We start from the raw sequence: 21,728 nt of genomic DNA on the forward strand, positions 1-21,728 counted from the left end.
AGCTTATTCGATATGCAAGAGCGTGCACTTCATATGGTGATTTTGTAGAGAGACATGGCCATCTCTCTTACAAACTGTTAAATCAAGGTTACACCAGAGCAAGACTTGTCTCTACATTCAAACGCTTTTTTGGCAGGTATCGCAAGCTGGTAGATAAATACAATATTTCTCTTCGACAAATGATCACTGATGGCATCGGTGACATGGGGCCTTAGTTAGTGACCACTACCTATTTGACTTACAGATTGATATATGGCGGGTGCCACATGTGGGGCAGGGTGCGCTTACTATTTTCGAAACACCTGACATCACTTCTTGGTCTTTTGGCCAGAGGTCCATATATCTTTCTTTCATGAATTTGACTTTGTTTGTGTACTGTCTATTTACTGTCTGTTCTGTGCTGTTTTGTGTCTATGTTTACAACTATTGTCTTACAAATTTTGACGTAGTGTTATCGGATTATGGATTGGTATGATTGCGATTATTTTTCCATACATGAGGCGCCAAATATACGAAGGTGAGCTATACCAATTTTGTAGATAAGGTAGATATTGTAAAACGCCAGTGAATGCTGATGGATACTAGGCGCAAATTATTTATCATTTCCTATCCTTTCCTATCATATCTTATCCTACCTATCCTACCCTATCCTATCCTATCCTATCCTATCCTATCCTATCCTATCCTATCCTATCCTATCCTATCCTATCCTATCCTATCCTATCCTATCCTATCCTATCCTATCCTATCCTACCCTACCCTATCCTATCCTATCCTATCCTATCCTATCCTATCCTATCCTATCCTATTCTTCCCATCCTATCCTACCTACCCAACCCTATCCTATCCTTTCCTATCCTATCCTATCCTATCCTATCCTATCCTATCCTATCCTATCCTATCTATCCTACCCTACCGTACCCAACCCTCCCCTTCCCTATCCTATCCTATCCTATCCTATCCTATCCTATCAAACCCTATCCTATCCCATCCTATCCTATTCCTATCCTACCTATCCTACCCTACCCTATCCCCCTATCCTACCCTACCCTATCAAACCCTATCCTATCCTATCCTATCCCATCCTATCCTATCCTATCCTATCCTATCCTATCCTACCCTACCCAACCCTACCCTACCCTATGCTATGCTATGCTATGCTATGCTATCCTATCCAATCCTATCCTATCCTATCCTATCCTATCCTATCCTATCCTACCTACCATACCGTATCCTATCCTAAGCTATCCTATCCTACCTACCCTACCCAACCCTACCCTATCCTATCCTATCCTATCCTATCCTATCCTATCCTATCCTATCCTATCCTATCCTTGCTTTCCTATCCTATTCTATCCTTTCCTATCCTATCCTTGCTATCCTATCCTACCCTACCCTACCCTTTCCTATCCTATCCTATCCTATCCTATCCTATCCTGTCCTATCCTATCCTATTTTAGCCTATCCTATCCTATCCTATCTTATCCTATCCTACCAGCCCCCATCCTACCCTACCCTACCCTACCCCACCCTACCCTACCCTATCATATCCTATCCTATCCTACCCTACCCTACCCTATCCTATCCTATCCTATCCTATCCTATCCTATCCTATCCTATCCTATCCTATCCTATCCTATCCTATCCTATCCTATCCTATCCTATCCTATCCTATCCTATCCTATCTAGATGTTTGCAGAGGCTAATGTGTGTACGGTTTTACTGTTTTTTAAAGGTACGAAATTAAACGTGGCTGTTCTTGCCTTCAGCAAAGACTTTAACTTCACATAAATTGAGGATTCCCTCTACGGAAAAATCGTTATCGATACCCTCGAGTTGAACCGATACGTATCTTCCGAGGATTGGCATCATGCAGTCCATGACGTAGGTCTCATTTTCCAAGTCAAAGTCCGAGAGTTGCCATCCACACATTGTGTTGTTTTTGACGTCTAAGTCATCAGCACGATACCCAACACGCACTACCTCTGACGTAAAGTTAGCTACTTGGTCAAGAAGAGGAAAAAAATAAAAAAATACACAACATATTATGCTGACGTTTCTGTGGAATGGTGCCATGGATCTCCCATTGGTCCTGATCTATGAATGCTGGGGCTCCTTTTAAAACAACGAAAAAAGCAAAAAATACATACAAACAAACAAAGAATAAATAATTCATAAATATGTAAAAGAATATATAAACGTACGGTGTCAAATATATCAATTGTAATGCATTCTGGACATATTCGTAAATGCAATGTCCATGGGATAATATGCTAGTAATGCGAGCAGACGCGAAATCTGTATCCTATAGACACGTTTGTTAGTCTGTAATTTCGACACTTTACAAAAATATTTATTTTCTCAAAAATGGACGGTAATGTACAAACCTCAGATTCAAGATCATTCACAAGCATGTGTTAAATTGAGGAAACACTTTATATCGATGTAATTAACGATAATGGACCAAAGTAATATTGCTGTGGATAAATTAAAAAAATAATTTCCCTGCGTACTGTACGATGTCTGTCAATATGTTGCATGTTACCTGTACCAACTGGCTTCACTATCTCGACTCTGTAAACACTGTAAACTGTTTCCAGATCCACTCGCAACCAGGGTTCATAATCCCACTGGGTTGATGAGCAACCACTGTTGTCCTGAGTCGTGTTGCCATCTACGGCTCTGTCAGACACCGCATCGTAAAGTGTTGATATTTGGATCGTTGGTTTGCCTAATGCCACGTTGGGTAGTCTGTCGATAAGAACTGGTGGATGAAATGTTATTTTAACCAACAGCATTGATACCACTGTGTGCATCTGGCTTTCTGCATGTTGAACCCATTTTTATCTCTCTGTCAAATTTCTAGTATCTCTGTTTCGAAGTTCCACTCTTTTAAAAAATGACAGCTTTCCTCTCTCCCGAGGCCATAAATAAATGGTAATGGTCAGGACGAAGTCTGTTATTTCCATGATATTACCAAGGAACCCAAGAAAATTGTCAAAATTTACTAAAATTTCCCAAAGAAAGACAACGAAGCCCCAGAACTTGTCCAATACATTACGCACTGCCACAGGCACAGTAAAAATTTTGCAAATGCGGGAATTTTGTTCTAAAAATGTCTAAATTAAGCTCACAAGTGCTTGTCCGTCACTTGATTCAGCTCGACTTTTTCAAATGCGACGGAGAGGGCATTGAAATATGCAACACGATTGGAACTAATTTGGGATAGTTGGATTTTCATATTTTTTAAATTTCTCAAAAGTGTTAGGTGCCAGATAGTTGAATGTTGCAATAATACAAATAACTCATAAAAAACAAGTGTGTAATGTAAAAAGAAAAGCAGATGAGATTACATTTGTAGATTAAATCGGCATTACTTCACTATCAAATTATCCCAAATTAGTTAAATCGTGTTACGCTAAAATTACATAGGCCGAAACCGAAAACAAAAACAAAGTGATATCCAGTACGACCTACTTAGAGGTCTGAAGTTTGGCAGAATCACATGTACCAAATTCCTCCTTTTGCAATCAGATTTGTTGTACGACTACGTCATTGACTTCTCATTGGCTATTTGTGCCACAACCACAATTTTGATCAGTTAAAGTTGCTTACGTGATTACATTTCTGATGTGCTTGTATTTGCAGAACATGTGCCAATCAAGTCACGGCGGGAAAGAAAAGAACTAATAGCTACTCGGTTTTTCATTTACAGAGTTCATGCTTAAGGGGGCGCTGCACCCAAAACAGCATATTTTGCTCAAAAATCACTTTTTTGCAAATATTTATTCAATTTTAATTAATTTGTTAACCCAAGATTAAAATATTGGTTGGGTTCACCTTTTAGCTTGTCAAGCAGTCAAAAGTTGCGTGATAAAGAAGTGTTAATTTATGCAAATGTATGCAAATCACCCGATTTCCTGGCTTCTTTTTCCTCCCAATTTCAAAATTTCCAAAGAATTTAACTCCACTCTGGGTCAAATTTTCTGAAATTTTCACATTATGTTCTTTAAATGCTATATAACAAAACTACCATTTTGTTTGGCAGTAAATTTCTTACATTTTGAATAAGATACATTTTAATTTTGCTTATCATGATTTTAATTAATTTTTTAGAGTGTCAGTCTGTAAACCCCTACCATTTTAGAATGAGGATAGATCATGCCAAATAAAATAGTCGTTTTTTCCTACATATACTCTTCTTTCAAGTGAAATATTACATTTCAGAAAATAGTGTCAAGTTTTTGACTTAAATTAATTTTTATCATTAATACCAAAATTGAGGTTTTTTACCCCAAATATACACCCACTTCATCCTTCGAGTAAACTACTGCTACCATACTAAACTTTAGAGTCTCTGCTTTTTGAAAATATATGATATGAGGGGGTTTCCTTGTCATCTTGATAAAAAATATTGCTTCGAAAAAAAACTTGTTGGCAACGTCCAGCTCCACCTTAATTCTTTACGAATACGGCAGAAATAAAAGCAACAAAGGAACACAGTTGAACTATTATTATTTCCAGAACGAGCCTTAACTGTATGCTGTCTGTGCTGGTACGATCAGGAGGGAAAGAAATACTGAATTGCACTAATAACAGTAACATCTTAATATATCAAAACTTTCAGAAATGGAATATTTTCTCTCTCAGATTAATATGTACAGTAAGCTTTATCACAGATATCGTCTTGGAAATCTTCTTTATCAATGGATGATTCTCTTGCGAGGTAGAATGGCTTGCAGACGACCATTTCTAATTTGCTTCAAAACAACAATATGTATACAAACAAAAGTAGTTCTAGTTACGAGTGTGCATGGCATATTGGGTATTTGCACCGCAGTGTACTGCGGCGCGAATACCAGTGGAACATTCAATTCGGTACAAATAAAATGTGGTTCATATGTAATAATGTCCAAACGCTTCAGTTATTATATTAATGAGACAGATTAGTAAAAATACATCTAGCTTCTATGATGTATGTAATTTAACAACAAATAACTTATCAAAACTAAGATCGATATTTGTTGACCACAGATTGAAGAGATAGAAAGGAATTGTTAACATTGCGAATATACGTACCCTGTCCTTTGACTTCGACTTCACATAGTGTCAGATAGTTCGTTGTATTCAATAATTTGATGAGAACATAACGTCCGAGTTTTCTTCCACCGCAGTTAACTGTGACTGGGTTGGTTGACAAGTCTTCATAATTTAGAGGTTCTGCGCACGACGTTTGCGCTGTCAATCCAGTTTCTTCCAGGACGTATATCTGCGCATTTAGTAACCGATCGTCTGCACATGCGTGGGTTGTTAAATAAGCAATGATAATACACAAGGATATGTTTATCAAAATCGGTAACAACAATGCTGAGTCGGCAATTTCCGGCATTGTCTAAAAATAAAAAGTAATAATCTTGACATTTTATCTCGAAATTTGCCATGGTGCACAATTAGCGACATTTTAAAATATCTTCACTAACGACTTCAAGTTTCAAGAAAGTGAGGCCTGTTAAGCGCATTCTTAGGTTACTACAGGCAATTCTTTGGAATTGGCTAGCTTAGCGATATCTAGGTGTTATCCACGCTTAATTGTCAGTTCATTTTTTATGAGATTCTGAAAATATTATCCTTTCAGTTGGTAATCTATCAATTTATTCTGCCGTCCACACACGCATCCACACATCCTCCAATCTATCTATCTATCTATCTATCTATCTATCTATTTAGCCATAATCCATCATTAAACTACCTGTCTGTACCTACAGCTAAGTGAATGTATACCGGCTTTGCTTACGTCATTCACAAAGAAATAAATAGAGAGATATATAAGATTAAGCTTACCACAGCAGTCACCTCGGTTTGTTATTACGATTTCATAGATTTCGTAGACATCACCCAGGTCAACTTTCCACCACGGTTCGTATTCATACTCTGTATGGGTACAGCTCCTATCGTCGTATTCACTGGATTTATCACCATCAACAGCTTTACCTGCACTGCCATCTGCATATTGGCTACTCTGCGACGCTGGCTTTTTAATCGCCAAGTTTTTCAAGACAGAATCTGTGGGACAATTGTACATTGACTCCGTCATCCAAGGATCGAGCAAACTAATTTACAGTACGATGACTCATTACCAACTGCCAAATCATGTAATAAAGAGTTGAATGTCTCGTTCAAGGGCCATCACACTCGAATCGCGATTTGGTTATTCTCTGAAGATGAATCCGCTACTGATCGTGGGCACGGTATCCTTACCAGTAGGCAACTGTATGTCGAGCTCATAAGAGTAGGCCATGATGGCTCAGTTAAGTGAGTGAGAAAGTGAGTGAATGATTGATTAACGGGGGAGTTGTGGTTTAATTGATGAGTGCGTTGGATTGTTGGTGAGTTAAAAAGGAAGCTAAAGAGAAAATTTGAATGGATGTCGTTGTAATAATTTACAAGTTTAGAATCAAGTACTACATAGAATCCATTGAATGTGTACCTGTTGCCATGACTTCAACTTCACACAGTACCATGTCTTCGAATTCATCCAATACAATGCCTGCATAACGACCGACGAGCGGAGAAGGCTGACAAGTAAATTGAAATGTGGATGCCCTGGTGATGCTGTAGTCGAAATAGATAGACTCTATGCAGGGGTAGTTCTCATAAAATCTTTCCCGCTGAACTCCGACAAGAGCATTAAAACCTTCGAGCCGTTCTGATGAAGACACGAATTGAACAACATTAGGTTTAAGTACCTGTACGTTTTATTTAGCTCTATCTGCTCAATGGGTATGTTGGTTCTGGAGAAGAAGATTTTTGCACATAAAATGCTGATTTTCACAAAATCCAAGATGGCGGCCAAACCACGTGACCGATCCCAATGCCTTTCGCAAACTTAAATGACCTTAAACTAAGGGTGGTAGATGTAAAATATTAATTTAAACGGTATGTTGGTTCTGGCGTTGAAGATTTTTAAACATTAAATTGTGATTTTCTCAAAATCCAGTAAGGCGGCCAAACCACGTGACCGATCCAAATGCCTTTAGCAAACTTGAAAGTGCCAATGACTTATACATGGGTCTTTGCTATATAAAGGAACATGCACTTTTATACCTTTGTCAAGCCCTGTGTGACTCCTGATCAAAAATCGCATGGAAATTATCGACTAACAACAATGTTCAAATCTGCTGCTTGTTAGTCATGTTCAATTTCACTTTCTAGTGCTCTTATCTTTGTATGTGTTCTCATCAGGATCTTATAAAGTTGAGGTTGTCAGGAACGTTAACACTTTGCTTTTAAAAAGGTACAGATAAGCCTGTCACTCTATTAATTGGCCGTTTGTGAGGGAAAGGGATTAAGTTGCCCTCTAGATCACCTCTAAATGGTCCGGCAAAAGTAACGTTATACTGATGATACGTAAGTGGCCGGTTGTTTGAAAGACATATATAATAAAAAACAGTCAGTTTGGTAGTTTGAGAGATAGAAATATTTTTGCATTCAGGTACGTAGATCAAGCCTGCCAGCCACAATACAGGTATACTTAGTTGCTAGTGTATGCGTTTTCATGAATTTACATATAGATACATAGGTATTGTATTTTAAGGGTAAATATTCATCGCTAACATACATCTAAAGATAGATAGATAGATAGATAGATAGATAGATAGATAGATAGATAGATAGATAGATAGATAGATAGATAGATAGATAGATAGATAGATAGATAAATAAGTAAATCAATGCACACATACATGTAAATAATTGCATATATTCGTATTCATAAAAATACACATCAAAACCTACCCTCTGCAGTTTCCAAATGAGTTATAGTGAATCCATATACAATATGATTTTTTCCAAGATCGATGACGTAATATGGATTTTCCATGAGGGGCGTCTGAATACATGTGGATGGATTGCCATCATTGCCTTCTGGAACCTGAGTTATTTCGCCGTCACCAATGGAATGCCATGCATCTTTCCCTAGAGCCACGTTATTGACATCTGGAACTGAAGTGAAATGGAATATATCAAGGTGACAAATATTTCCCTTTGCTTGATGCATAATATAACATTAGTGATGCAAAACAGCAGACTAAGTATGAAAGAAGATGATAAACGGGCACGATAGCTCTAATCATCGGGTATGTTCAATATGGACTACCGACTATCAATCTCTCGTGCTTTGCTTTAGGACCAGCATCGGCTATGTGTTCCGCGTAGTCGATTGCATAAAGAACAATGGCGTCCAACTTTTCTCGGCAATCTTCTCTCTGTATTATTGATCCAAAGACATTCATTAGTATGACGAGGTCAATCCATACCATGTAATATACTTCATCATAATATTCAACCAAGGTCGTTTTAAAAAAAGAAAAAATACAAAATAAGACCGTTCTTAATTTTTAAAAAATGAGGCAAAATAAGAAGTATATCTTTCCTTTACCCGACCTACCATACTTAAAACCCTCCGACTATACCTTTTTTTTTCTTTTTCAAAAGTACGCATGATTATGCAAAACTTTGCTGTATTGTGATGTATCACACCGAACAAACATGAAAAAGTTCCCGACCGACCCATCCTACTTTCAGGGCATATTAACGGAAAGATACGATATTTGTTATGCTTTACATCATGAGTTTTTGATGATTTCATCAATACAACTATTTTAAGAAGAGTTGAGATAGACAGGACCGTAATTACACTGGCTACAATATAAGTATTTACTACACCTCACTTACTATCTAGTTACTGTGATTGGCTGAGAGCCCCACTCGCATGATATAGAACAAAAGATCGCGATTTGTTGCCCGCCCGACGAAATGGTGCTCATGACGGTAATCAATATTACCGTCATATTTAAATATACACTGCTCTAATAACGGACACAATCACAATATAGATACTGTACACTCACTGAGTTCAAACTCAATTACTGCTGCAGATAGATCACGTCTCGCCTGTCCCTTGTAATTGGTGGTTAAGTTTTGTTCTCACCAGTTAGACGCCAATGCCATAATCTTAAAAGGTTAATGCTACTTTCGCAATGATTGTTTGTGATGAAGTTCAAGAAATGGGAATAATTTCTTAGCGTAATTTTGCAGAAGATCTTGGCATGGTTTTAAAAGTGCTGGAAAGGAAACCTTTTGACAGGTAATCAAGTCTGGTCTCTCAATCCTGTATAAAAGTGCTGACATTTGACCGACTGCAGATCAAACTGAATCATTTCCTGGGCATGCTTACAAAAATATAATGGACGGTACCACATCCACTGTATCCAGTAATAGACTAACCAGCGGATTAAGTATCGAACATACTTATATTCAATCAATCAATCAATCTACTAATCAATCAATAAATCAGATTCAGAGATGTACTACATTCCCTTCATCATTAGTATTTCTTGTAACAACATAATCAATAGGGGTAGTACGCGCGCAAGAGAGAAATGCCACATGGCTGCAAAACTGTGCCATGTTGGTATAGCCTAATGCCCCGCTAATGCTAATAATAACCCCTGGCCGTAACCCCTAACCATAATTTGTCACCGCAACACCCGGATGGCAAGTTTGCACTCACATGGCAAATCTCGGAGACGTACGTACCGGTTAATATCTGACATATTCAGTGGAACCTAAACCTTTATATTGGACTTACTACACGTATTGGATTCGTCACTTCCGTCACGGCAGTCGTATACGTCATCACACACGACGATCTTGTCGACACATTCCCTTGACACGAGGCATTGGAAGGTAGTCTCTGGGTTGCATTCTGAGGGTAATTAACGGAAACTATGAACATGGGAGTACCAAGCAAATTACGTAATTTTTAATAAATTCATTAGATGTGAATCGAAATAAACGAATCTACTCACTGAACAAAGCCCGCACATTCTTCATTGATAATAATCAACACGATTGGAACTAATTTGGGATAATTGGATGGTGTGAAGTTACGTAAGTTTAATCTGCAAATGTAAGCGCATCTGCTAGTCATTTTAACTTATACACTTGTTTTTGTGAGTAATTTGTGATATTGCAACATTCAGCTGTAAGACACCTAATTCTTTCGAGAAATTTGAAAAATATGAAGATCAAAGTTCCAATCGTGTTTATCATATTTTCTATGTTCATCGCTAGATTAATTTTCGTGATAAGACTCCACAATACTTCGAAATATACATGTGTGTTCCGAATACGTCATTTTATTCATTTATAGTGACCATAGAACAATTTCATATTATTTTGCATACTTGGGAATTAGATTACTAATACTTTAAGGCAAAAATCAATTTCCAAAACACACCCACTCTCGACAGTTACCATTATCTGTTTCTTTTAAAGAAACTTTCCCAATCATATATGAAATACTGACTTTAATTTTAGTTCATTTAGAAGAGTTTTTGCAAGGGTCGATAAGACGTGTGCTGGACAAAGTCAACAGAAACTAAATATACTTATGGTAGAACGCGCCTCGGGAACACATAGCGTTCAAACTTTATCAATTCTCTATCGGTCTACCACTTGCGGGGGCTTATTTTACAGCCCTTGATGGAAAAAGTTGTCCTAATTTCTCGAACTCAAAAAATTTACTTTTCTCCATAGAGTTAACACGAAGATGGCGGCCATTTTGAATTTCAGATATCGGTAAATGTTATCTAATTTGTTTCCCTAGTACTAAAATTTGCACGGTGACCCCAACTTTATGCTTGATTTTAAGCTTACCACAGTCATCTTCGTCTTCTCCTCCATAACAGTCTTTATACTGATCACATCTCAAATCTTCGTTTATACAGATTCCCAAGTCACTTCCGGTATGGCAGCGGAATTGAGTCTCATCACATTGATCTAAGCACAACAAGAATATACAATGCCTCAGCTGATAGCTATGCCCCAGATTGTGTACAGAAGCTCATGTTCGTTGGACCTAAAATCTATTGGCTCTATTTCATTTCTATTTACATTTAGAAATTTATGTAGAGCCTATTAGTGAAAAGGACAAAAGTGTCAACACACACACATACATACATACATACATACATACATACATACATACATACATACATACATACATACATACATACATACATACATACACACATTCATACATACATACATACATACATACATACATACATACATACATACATACATACATACATACATACATACATACATACATACATACATACATACATACATACATACATACATACATACATACATACATACATACACACACACACACATACATACATACATACATACATACATACATACATACATACATACATACATACATACATACATACACACACACACACACACACACACACACACGTACGTACGTACGTACATACATACATACATACATGCATGCATGCATGAATGCACGCATGCACGCACGCACGCTCGCTCGCACGCACGCACGCACGCACGCACATACATACATACACACATACATACATACATACATACATACATACATACATACATACATACATACATACATACATACATACGATACTCACAATAGTTGCAGTTGTCTTCATCACTCATGTCACCGCAGTTGTTGACACCGTCACAACGTAGATAAGGCTTGATACAATGAATACCGTCGGCACAAAGGTAGTCACCATCGATACACGGTACTAAAGTGTGAATTTCATTAAAAATTGTCATTCGATTATCTACGTAATATAGGAAAACAGTTCATAAACACGCACAGATGATGCATCATTGGCTAACTTTGCCTCATGAAGTGAAACGGTGGTTTATTTCTGTAAAGGGAAGTGTTTCATGCCAACCGTGGTTCGCTGGTTAGAAGTATTGATTTGATGTGATATGTAGCTTTGCCAACAAACGTATTTTTTCACGCAAAGTTTGTCAGCTTTTTTCCTGAAAACCTCCGAAAAGCTATGCGTTTGGGGACGTAAACGAAGCGTGTAGCCCTTTGGCCTTGAGAAACATAGGATATAATAATTTATCATCGATAATTCACATTAAGGGAGCTTTCACTGGTCATAGTCGGCTTGGCCTATTACCCACTAAAAATATTTTGATGACTCTTAGAAGATGAGACAGTTTTGATGACCCCTACAAGCATTTATTTTTTTCTTTTTAACATCGCAAAATTTAGCTTATTGTGAAAAAGCTACCGCTACAGTAAATCTAACAATTTACAATACCCCAGTACCAATGTTATATGTATTAATTGCAATTTTTTGGTCTACTTTCAGGGCTCGAAATTAGCGGTAGTCCCACGTCCACAGACTACCAACTTTTCTCTTGCGCTATCAAAATCCATAAAATGGTAGCTAACACGGACTACCAAAGCCTGAGACCTGAAATTTAGTCAGTACTTGGCATGACATGCCCGGTCCATCACTTTGGGACGAGCAATTAAAATGCAGTCAAACCCAGCTGGACACAGAAAGGCCAGACTGTAATGGTTATTTTACGAAATTAGGTCGATATATCAGCGCGTGCCCTGGTATAAGTATATTGAACAAGTCGAGCCAATTAGCCATGTCATAAGAATATGGCAAACAACACGACTAAAAAGTTTTAACTACAGTTGACTTACTGTAATATGGCGCCACTTTATCGTTTTCCATAATCAACATCTCTTTGTATACCGACTCGCGGACAGCTGATCTCCTAAGCTTGTTCGTGTTGCATACCGTGACCGTCGGGAATTCGATTTCTTTTCCACATATGAGTGTCACCTAGCAACGGGAATATCATACAATTCAAGTTTGCGAGAATCCAGCGCTGTTGAGCTTCTGTGGAAGTCTGATAGCAGGTTCACTGCCAGAAAATACGCTACCTTGGTCACATTATGTCCATCAATCTTTGCCAATGCAACCTATTTTCATGTCAATGTTATGCATGCATATAAAGGTGGTAACATATCTATAACATGCCCCTGGTTTGAGATTACTGACGCTGTGTGTAGTCACTCTCCCTCGCCTTCTAAAACCTCATAGTATACAATTTCAACATCAATTATAACCAGATATGAACTGAAAATGCTCACGTGTTTCATTATATATTGTGGTTATGTGTAAATTTTAACCATGGCCACATGTTTGCAACTTCATTGAAAGTATTATGATCAACGTAATGAACAATAATCACCGCCGATTAGGTAATGATGTATACAAATATGTAATTAGCTGAAATAAAAATATTGAAGTTCTTTCACTGCTGTCATTGATCACCACTTTATATAGCAAGTGTAATTATCGTTGGCCAGTCCTTCAAGACATATATGCCGGGCTGTGAAAGCTCATTAGACATGCAATTATAAATTAGCTGACATGAAAATGTGTAATGACTTTTGATATTGTTTTAACCTGGTATAATCATCAATGTACATAGCATGTTTTGCCAACTTTGATCAAGTAAATCCCAGTATATATCCCTAATAAGCAAAGTTCATTAAATATGTAAATTAGGTATTAACTTAAGTAAAAATGCTTAATGATTTTCAATAATGTTGTATCATGGTATCTGCAATATATTTAGAAAGTTTTGTCAACTTTGGTCCAGTTGATTCAGATATATCTCTCTAATTATGAAAATTTATTTAATATGCAAATTAGGAATTGGCTGAAGTAAAAATGTTTAATGATTTTCAAAAATGTTCTATCATAGTAGCTTCAATACATGTGGCAAGTTTCATCAACTTTGGTCCTGTCAATTTAAATATATATCTCTGGTTAGCAAAGTTCATTAAATATGTAAATTAGGAATTGGCTGCAGTTAAAACGCTTAATGACTTTCAATAATTTTAAATCATAGTATCTTTAATATACACACCAAGTTTGGTCGATTTTGATCGAGTCAAATCAGATATATATATACCTAATTAGGAAAGTTCATTAAATATGCAAATTAGCAACTCTCTTTCATGTCACCCCTTAATGGTTCCCACTGCTGATATATCTTGGTGTGATCAACATTTGGAACAAATCTCATCAAATCGTGTGTAGTCGTTTTTAATGAATATCCGTTTTTTCTACAATCATTAATTATGCAAATGAGCAAAAAGTATGCAAGCCACACCCACCAAAAACTAATCAGTTCTTGCCATTTGCTAACTGAATCTATGTACCAGATTTGATTCTGATCTGATCAGCCGTTTTTGAGATATTGAACCAACAGATAGACAGACAGACAGACAGACACACACACACACACAGACGGACAGACAGACAGACATCGCTGCGACATATGCTCACGTGTGTAAACACGTGAGCAAAAAAGGACACGTGTTTATCTTGTACCGTAACGCTCATGAGAATTGTACAGATGTTTGGTTGTCTGCTCTGAGCCACACGTGAAGACGAAGAATGGTGCAATTTAAAAGCATGAAACCCCTTCTGCAAAGAAATGCCGTCACGTCCATTGGCTTTCCAACATTGATTAAATTGAAAAAAGGGCCTCGGACTGTGATTGAACAGACCTTGCCATCAGGTACATGAGGTTATTCTTTTTCAAACCGATTTATTTACATACCCTATGCGTACTTCTGTGTGTAGCGAACAATGGAAACGCATGAATTAAATTTCCTCTGGAAAGGATATTGAGCAAGTTTGGCCCTGTAATTGCGTTTAATGACCATATTCATATGTCATCCCATTCCTGCCGTGACAAACAATAAAAGATGGCAGCAATAATTTTAATGGATTGTATTCTGTCATGTTGATATCACGGTATGATGCCATGCATTATTGCTTTCAATGATGACTCTTTAGGTGAGCTCTGATTCTATAGATATATTCACATAACATGCTTGCATGCTGTGTGATAGTTGCTTATCGCTATCGCTTTACATTAAAGGTGATTGCAAATTCGATTTCATCATTTCTATCTACGTATCTTCCAACTTCTCTAAAACCTGCCCTTTGAGGACATATATTCTGTACATGTTTTCCATTTACCCCTCTCCGATATTACGAAATCTTGTTTCAACACAAAATCAAGTTAACGTTGAAAGCTAGCGCAACGCCAGCCCTGTGATTTTCGCAATATTGTTTTCCTAAAAGTTTGCTCGCTCTAAAAAAGGAACATACTATCCTATATTTGGCACGTCAATGTAGCATGTACCATTAAGTCTAGGCGGAAAGTGGCTTTTTCTCTATTTTTGTTCTGTATATTGTCATAACTTTTGAAAACCTTAAGGTTTGCAGCCAAAACCTCCCCGGCTCTTCCCAAGCTGCAATTCGAAAATCAAACTGTTCTGCCGTAGTAAGAATTTGCAATAATTAATATGCATTCGTTCTGTATCATGAAGTAGAATTTTGCCTCAGCCTCTAACCAATAATTGAAAGTGGATGATATTTTCAAATCAAATATTCTAAACACATTTAGACCAAATACTACTAAGCTTTATGACTTTCAAATATGTAAAAAACAAAACAAAACAAAACGAAATGCTTTCGAGGTCTGGTCTCCTAAGATTGATTGTGTCCTGTTCTATCTCCCTGTAGTTTGCTACACATCACAAGATCGGAGGCGACAGGTGATGGGCATTTTGATCGGATGTAGAACTTTGTGGACCCGTTCAGCCAGGTATTCGAAATCGTTAATGGAAAATATTCATATAACTCTAATTGCAATCTCAAATTAATTGACTTTTATCCATTACCGAGCTCTCCATTACCGATATTTTTGTCTTCTGTCCGAGATTTATGGCTACCGTATTTTGTTCTCAATTTATTCTCCAAGATATTTTGCAATAGTCTTATACACAAACTAATTCAATTTTCTCCATGTTCGTTGATCTCTGTATCTTATGTTTCTCTATTTAGAACATTTGCTCCTTCAAAATACACCCCTCCTGTCATTTGGGTTCTTATTGGTTCCGTACCGAACAGGATACCAAAGATCAACCAAGATAAAGACTTGTGGATGACTATAAGAATCTATATTTCTTTCACAGTGCTCTGTACAGAAAAGTCGAGTTATGATGGAAAAGCTACCCTTCCAAAATTACAACTTCGCTCTTATAATACCTTAGTCAAATTGTAAACCCACATTGTGCATTACATTATCATAATATTGAAGATAAGAGTTCATCCGACCGCATAGTATCTCTTAAAGAGATTGTAAGGGCTAAAATTTGCAATGAACGATAAGCTAATCAAGGCAAGTTAGTAAAAATGTCACATTTATTCATCAGGATAATTACCTTAAACGAACGAAACTACCACCAACAGAGTCTAATGATTTGAATGTGAATGAAACATATCGTTACGCAATTGACCGCCCACAAGCGTATCGAGTGTCAGTTATTAAGTGTGCATCTGGCTTTCAGTTCAATTGTTTTTGTTGTTTTGTATTTTAAATGAGTAGTAATTTCGAGGGCCCCGGGGAGACCAGGCTACCCTCATTAAATAGAGCCAAATGAAATAAAAAATAAAATTCAGTTGACAGTGGGTCAGTTTGGTATCTGTCGGTTATGAATAATGAATGATATGAACTTGAAATTGATACTCTAAAATTTTTACCTGTCAATGTCCCAAATTTACTGAAACTGTTTTAAGTATCATTGTCGTCTTAAGTGATCAGGCAATATGGAATCAACTACAAAATTATTTGATGTGAATAAAACATATCGTTACGCAATTGACCGCCCACACGCTCATCGAGTATCAGTTGTGAGATGTGCATCTGGCTTTCAGTTGATGCAAGGTCAGTTTGGCATCTTTCGGTTATGAATAATGATATGAACTTGTAATTGATACTTTAAAATTTTTACCTGTCAATGTCCCAAATTTACTGAAATTTTTAAATTATCATTGTCGCCTGTTGTTATCAGGCGATATGGAGTCTACGTCTAAAAAACATTTTAACATTCGTGTACACTTTTTAAAAGTCACTGAAAACATTACTCCCATCAAATGTTTTATTTTTTCAGGATATCGTCTGTGTTGTCCGCAATAAACCTTTTAAATGACTCATTTCAATTTCCGTTCGACGGACTTTAAGTTTAAAAAATCACGGAGCCCTCATTAAGCTAGTTGAAAATTGAACCAATTTTTTTCTTTGATCATTCATGATTTTGTGTTCATTAACAGGCGAGGTTGGTTTCAAGATCTCTAGCTACAATACTGGCTTAACCCTTTCACCCCCAGTTCCCTGTATACAGGTCCAACTTTACCATAGAAAACAATAGATTTGGGACAAACCATGGTGGTGAAAGGGTTAATTGGCAGTTCAGTGAAGTTCTATAAGGATACATGTACTGACCTTGATTTCAACTATAGCGAGTCAGCTTGGCACAAGGCCAAATTTGCAGTATTTTGTCATTCACGTAAATCCGTGCCCAGTACAATCTTGACGTATTATGAAACATGATGTCGTGGATACAGTTGGGAAGAGATTTGCATAAATAAAAAATAAAGGGGAAAAACGGCCTTCCAACGTGTAACCTGTTCTAGATACCCATGTTTTATTAGGTAATAGTTACTCTAATTTGGAATGACCTCGGTAAATGCTTTACTTTGTCCTGCCAAACATTGTTTAGCCCTTTCACCCCTAAATCCCTGTAGGCCGTTCCACAATTGCCATCGATAGGAATTTGTTTTGGCGAAATCATCATGGTGATAGGGTTAATAAGTGTAGGTAAATAACGTTAGCCTAAACTGAGGATCGTTAATTTTGACTGGGAAATGTCTCTTGCAAGCTATCAGAGAGATCAACGATGAACATTATCATACGTTTTGATCGTGTCGACATCTTCTCGTTGAAGCTGCATGTCTGTAAACAAATGTTGATGATTTTTTTTGTATTTTGACAGACAAACCTGTTATTCTTTACAAAGGACAGGTATATTTGCAGTTGGTGAGGTGCTTTGACTTGCTAAAATACTGTCTGTTGAGTAACGTCGTTGAAATTAGTAATCCACACCTAGTTTGCTTTTATTGCTTTACATTACTAAGTGATTCTACCTGGCGGATGAGCAACGCTGTCATCGATGACAATGTGGCCAAAAAATATCAAAATTTTAGCTGCTAGCGATTTTGAGTTCAGGATGACAACTGATGCTGTATAACGTTGGAGAACTGTCACTCCGAACACTGACACATCACCTAAATGACTTGACATTGCTTTACGGCATTGATTTTGAGTAAAAATGTCACAAAATTTACCATGTTGACGGTGCGCAGACATCTGTACAATTTTAAATGATAGCATGTCAGTGCAAATAGTCATACAATATCACATACTCGGTGACTGTTTAAACTCTATTTTTAGCATTTTCAGGTATTTTTATAAATTGATACTCGTGTAAGCACATGGCAGCATATAGCGTGTCCTCAATGAGATAATATTGTATTTGGTTGACGAATTGGGTATGCTTCACATTAAGGTCATGTGTGACAAAGGCACGGTCAAGACAGAGGCAATGATAGCCCGGTAGGGAACTGGTCAGTTTCTCCGGCCGGGGTGGGGGCGGTGGATTCACCGGGGTCAGCATGTTATTTACTTTGGTGATGGGGAGGTCAAATGTTTTTGAAATGCCTGATAGGAGGTAAGTGTGATTTTGAATTTCAGCTCCGGGTGATACTTGCTAAAATACATCGTAGCAGCCACGAATTTCTTCAGTAGGTTGCACCTTTTGGTGCGCCCTTCGGGCGAGTAACTTTAATATATCAGATATATATTTTGCAGCGCGCCCTAGGAGCACGCGACTTAAATATATCCGACATATATCAGAGATAACTGGATGTTGTATATTTTTCGGTGCGCTTTTCGGGCCCGGAACTTCAATATATTAGAGATATATGTCACAGATGTCTTGATGTTTGCAAATTGCAAGTCTCTATTGCAAAGTGTACTGTTTTCCTTTCTGTCACAGGTTTTCAAGTAAAGGCGTTTTATGAGTTAAATATTAGTCGACATAAGGCACTTGTTCCCATTTTCGCTGTGCTTTAATTGTTTAAACGTTAAAAGAAAAGGTCTTCGCAGACAGTGTACACATCGGATTTGGCTACAACCTATTTACATAGCGGCAACGACACGTGGCTCACGTTTGGTCAGATATGGAAGGCCAAAGTGAGTGTAAATGCAATATTTAAAGCCTCTATGGGCCTTAGCTTGTAATAATCATAATGTCAAGTGCATTTGAACACATTTGATGCATAGTCCATGAAGTACCAAGGCCAAGTATGTAATGGTTGACAACTGTTGCAATGGACACACCCATACACAATACCATGTAGCCTGGTATATCAAAAATAGTGATACAATCTACCATACTAAAGTAAAAATGTCTCTTGCATGGAATTAATGTAAACAATGTTTGGTAGTTCATCAAGCAGTAATATTTAAGAAAACAACTTATTATTGGCTTGGAGGTCTTTGGTTGAGTTTCTGTAAAATTATCACCAGCATGTGTAATTCTTACTCACAGTTACTGATATTTTCACAATGTTTACTCTTTTACTGTTCATTATAGTTAATGTAGCATACTGTTTGCCAATGATAACTGCATTGAAACAAATTCCCATTTACAGTTCTGTACTGATGCTTGTGCAATCACATCGTAGTACTCTTTTGACTGCCCCATCACACAATAGTGTGCTTGTCCACAGAAAAGGAGTCTGTGGCTTGTCTTACGTAATCTAGAAATGTGTACGACTGAAGGTAAGGGCATGGGCGACAAGGTCAAGGCAGGGATAGAGATAATGTGGCATGTTGTAACCGGCCAGACAACGGATTGGATGTGGTAAATTCTTTTCGGGATTTGTACAATATCCAGCTTGGATTCGATTAAAGACACTGCTACGAGAAAAAATTACCCTTACCTTGACATTGACGTTGAATTCAAAATATTGAACCATCAACAGGGCAATCTGGTAGCTGAGCACAGTTAGAGCCCCCACCACGATCAGAATCCATGACGAACGACCACATTTGTTTTGGGCACCGACAATCCTCGGTATACCGTGAGCAGTTGTGTTGTTTGCAAAGTCCACGGCAAGTGTTCGTACATCTGTAGTTTGATCTTCATTGCTTGGACGTTGGCCCTCTGCTGTCGATGTTGATGTTGATGTCATTGTGATCTGTTTACATGTTGCTCACGAAAGCGACACTGTGAAAATGAAAAAGCTGTAGCCAGCAACTGCGCTTGCGCAGATACTGTCCCTGTCTCATCCGTAAAAATCTGATATAATATTCACTTAAGTAGTCCATTGCAAAAGGTAACGCGAAATCAATTTATGATTTATTTATTAGAAACGGTGTTACAATGCACACTTTCTGCAACTCATCATCGCTTTCACAAAGTTGACAGTATGATTAAGATAGTATGCACCTCGAAATTAAAAGACTAATACTTTCTCTTAAATTTTTCTCAAGAAATTTTCAACTTTTAACTTTTAAAATCAGGAATAAAAATCGGGGATCCCTGTGCAAATTTTGACTTACTAATATTAGAAAATCAATCGACCGTCATCCCTCTGTTAGCTACATAGAGAAAACTAAAATATTCGATTTTCAAAAAACTAAGAAGTATAAGTACCTTCAAAATGAATTCCCAGAAGCGGGAGATCAGAAAAGAAAAACAAATGTTCGAGAATCAAAGTATTTTCCCCGAGGCGCTTTCTACCTTAACATTAATATCTGCTGTAGACAGTAGAACAGTTGTTGAGTGCAGTTCTAAATTCTCTTGATCTGCGGTTCCCCAAATACGTAATCGATGTTGTTTGTGAGTAGAATGTGAAATTATATACACCTGTAGTCCACATTAAAGTTTTGGGATGAGCAAACAGAACTTTGATGTCGAAGCTTAGAAGCTTGTACGAAAATTTGATGAGTAGATGAACATAGGGTTAGGTGGGCGCGATGATTGTAAGCATCAAGTCTACAACTGTTAATACTGGCTCGATGAGAAGTTTACTTATACGTGTGCGAACAAAATTACTCTGCCTGAAGGTCACCTGATCGTAGAAGGGATGTTGAAGGGATGGGGAAAAGTACCATTTTCGATTTTCAAGAAACTGAGCCGAAGAAAACATTTCCACCACTGCGAGCTTCAGTTTAAAAAATGAGTCCCAACAAGTGGTAGGCCGGACAAAATGTTGTAAAAGATTTAAAGTCTTGATATCTACGCCTGAGGGGCAATTTATCTTAAGGAAGTATGGTTCTCACATTATTCCTGTTGACATCGCTCACTATGGTGGTATTAGTCCTTAGTTTTTCCTGATTTCTTAATGAAAAGAAAATACTTTTACAACTTTATGAAGCTCTCCCATGTCAAATCAAGGATACTCAGTATTGCAATTGTTATAAATAAATATTAAATAAGTGGCTTGTAAACTTTTCAAAATCGGAAAGTGAGCAGACTGCTAAAAGTACAGTGAAACATGCCAGTCATAGTTTTAAGTATGATTCTAGCTCGTAAATAATTTGAGTATGGAGAGAGGTCGTTTAAATTGCTTTTAGTCAAAAGGCAACAAGCCGCGTTTGAACAATGCGTCTATAATTAAAGAACACGGCGCCTTCATAAGCTTAATGTGAGAAGAAAAATTTGCCATTCATGTCAACACAATGTATTATAAATGTATGGCTTTGCAAATTGTTACCTACTTGAAGTGTGTTGAGTAATTGACACAAGGGAGTATCAATGACACTTATTGAGTCAACGCATCCACAATACTCATCCAACATGTATTGCTAACAGGAATTTTCCCAGGCCCAGTAAAATAAAGGCAATATGC

General features: G+C 37.4%; 2 protein-coding genes across 3 annotated transcripts in view; both read right to left on the minus strand.

Annotated features, from left to right (window-relative positions):
* The window catches only part of LOC139124206 (uncharacterized), a 75,326-nt gene that overhangs the window by 12,586 nt on the left and 41,012 nt on the right, over positions 1–21,728 (minus strand). The window contains exons 10-11 of one of the 2 annotated variants that reach the window (XM_070690342.1): positions 2,546–2,764; positions 1,764–2,003 (exon numbers count right to left, since the gene is read on the minus strand). In XM_070690342.1, the coding sequence (XP_070546443.1) occupies positions 1,764–2,003; positions 2,546–2,764 (459 nt within the window). The remainder of the gene's footprint in view (positions 1–1,763; positions 2,004–2,545; positions 2,765–21,728) is intronic. The other variant, XM_070690343.1, reaches the window with a different exon arrangement.
* LOC139124283 (uncharacterized) lies at positions 5,522–20,113 on the minus strand. Its single transcript, XM_070690424.1, has 9 exons — positions 19,815–20,113; positions 12,581–12,722; positions 11,526–11,645; positions 10,720–10,842; positions 9,650–9,766; positions 7,795–8,001; positions 6,488–6,706; positions 5,842–6,063; positions 5,522–5,568 (listed from the first exon to the last, which is right to left on the minus strand). Exons 1-9 carry the CDS (start codon positions 20,064–20,066, stop codon positions 5,522–5,524), a joined length of 1,449 nt encoding a protein of 482 aa, XP_070546525.1. The 5' UTR covers positions 20,067–20,113.

The sequence above is a fragment of the Ptychodera flava genome, assembly GCF_041260155.1.
Source record: "Ptychodera flava strain L36383 chromosome 23 unlocalized genomic scaffold, AS_Pfla_20210202 Scaffold_23__1_contigs__length_28996876_pilon, whole genome shotgun sequence".
NCBI classification, from domain to species: domain Eukaryota; kingdom Metazoa; phylum Hemichordata; class Enteropneusta; family Ptychoderidae; genus Ptychodera; species Ptychodera flava.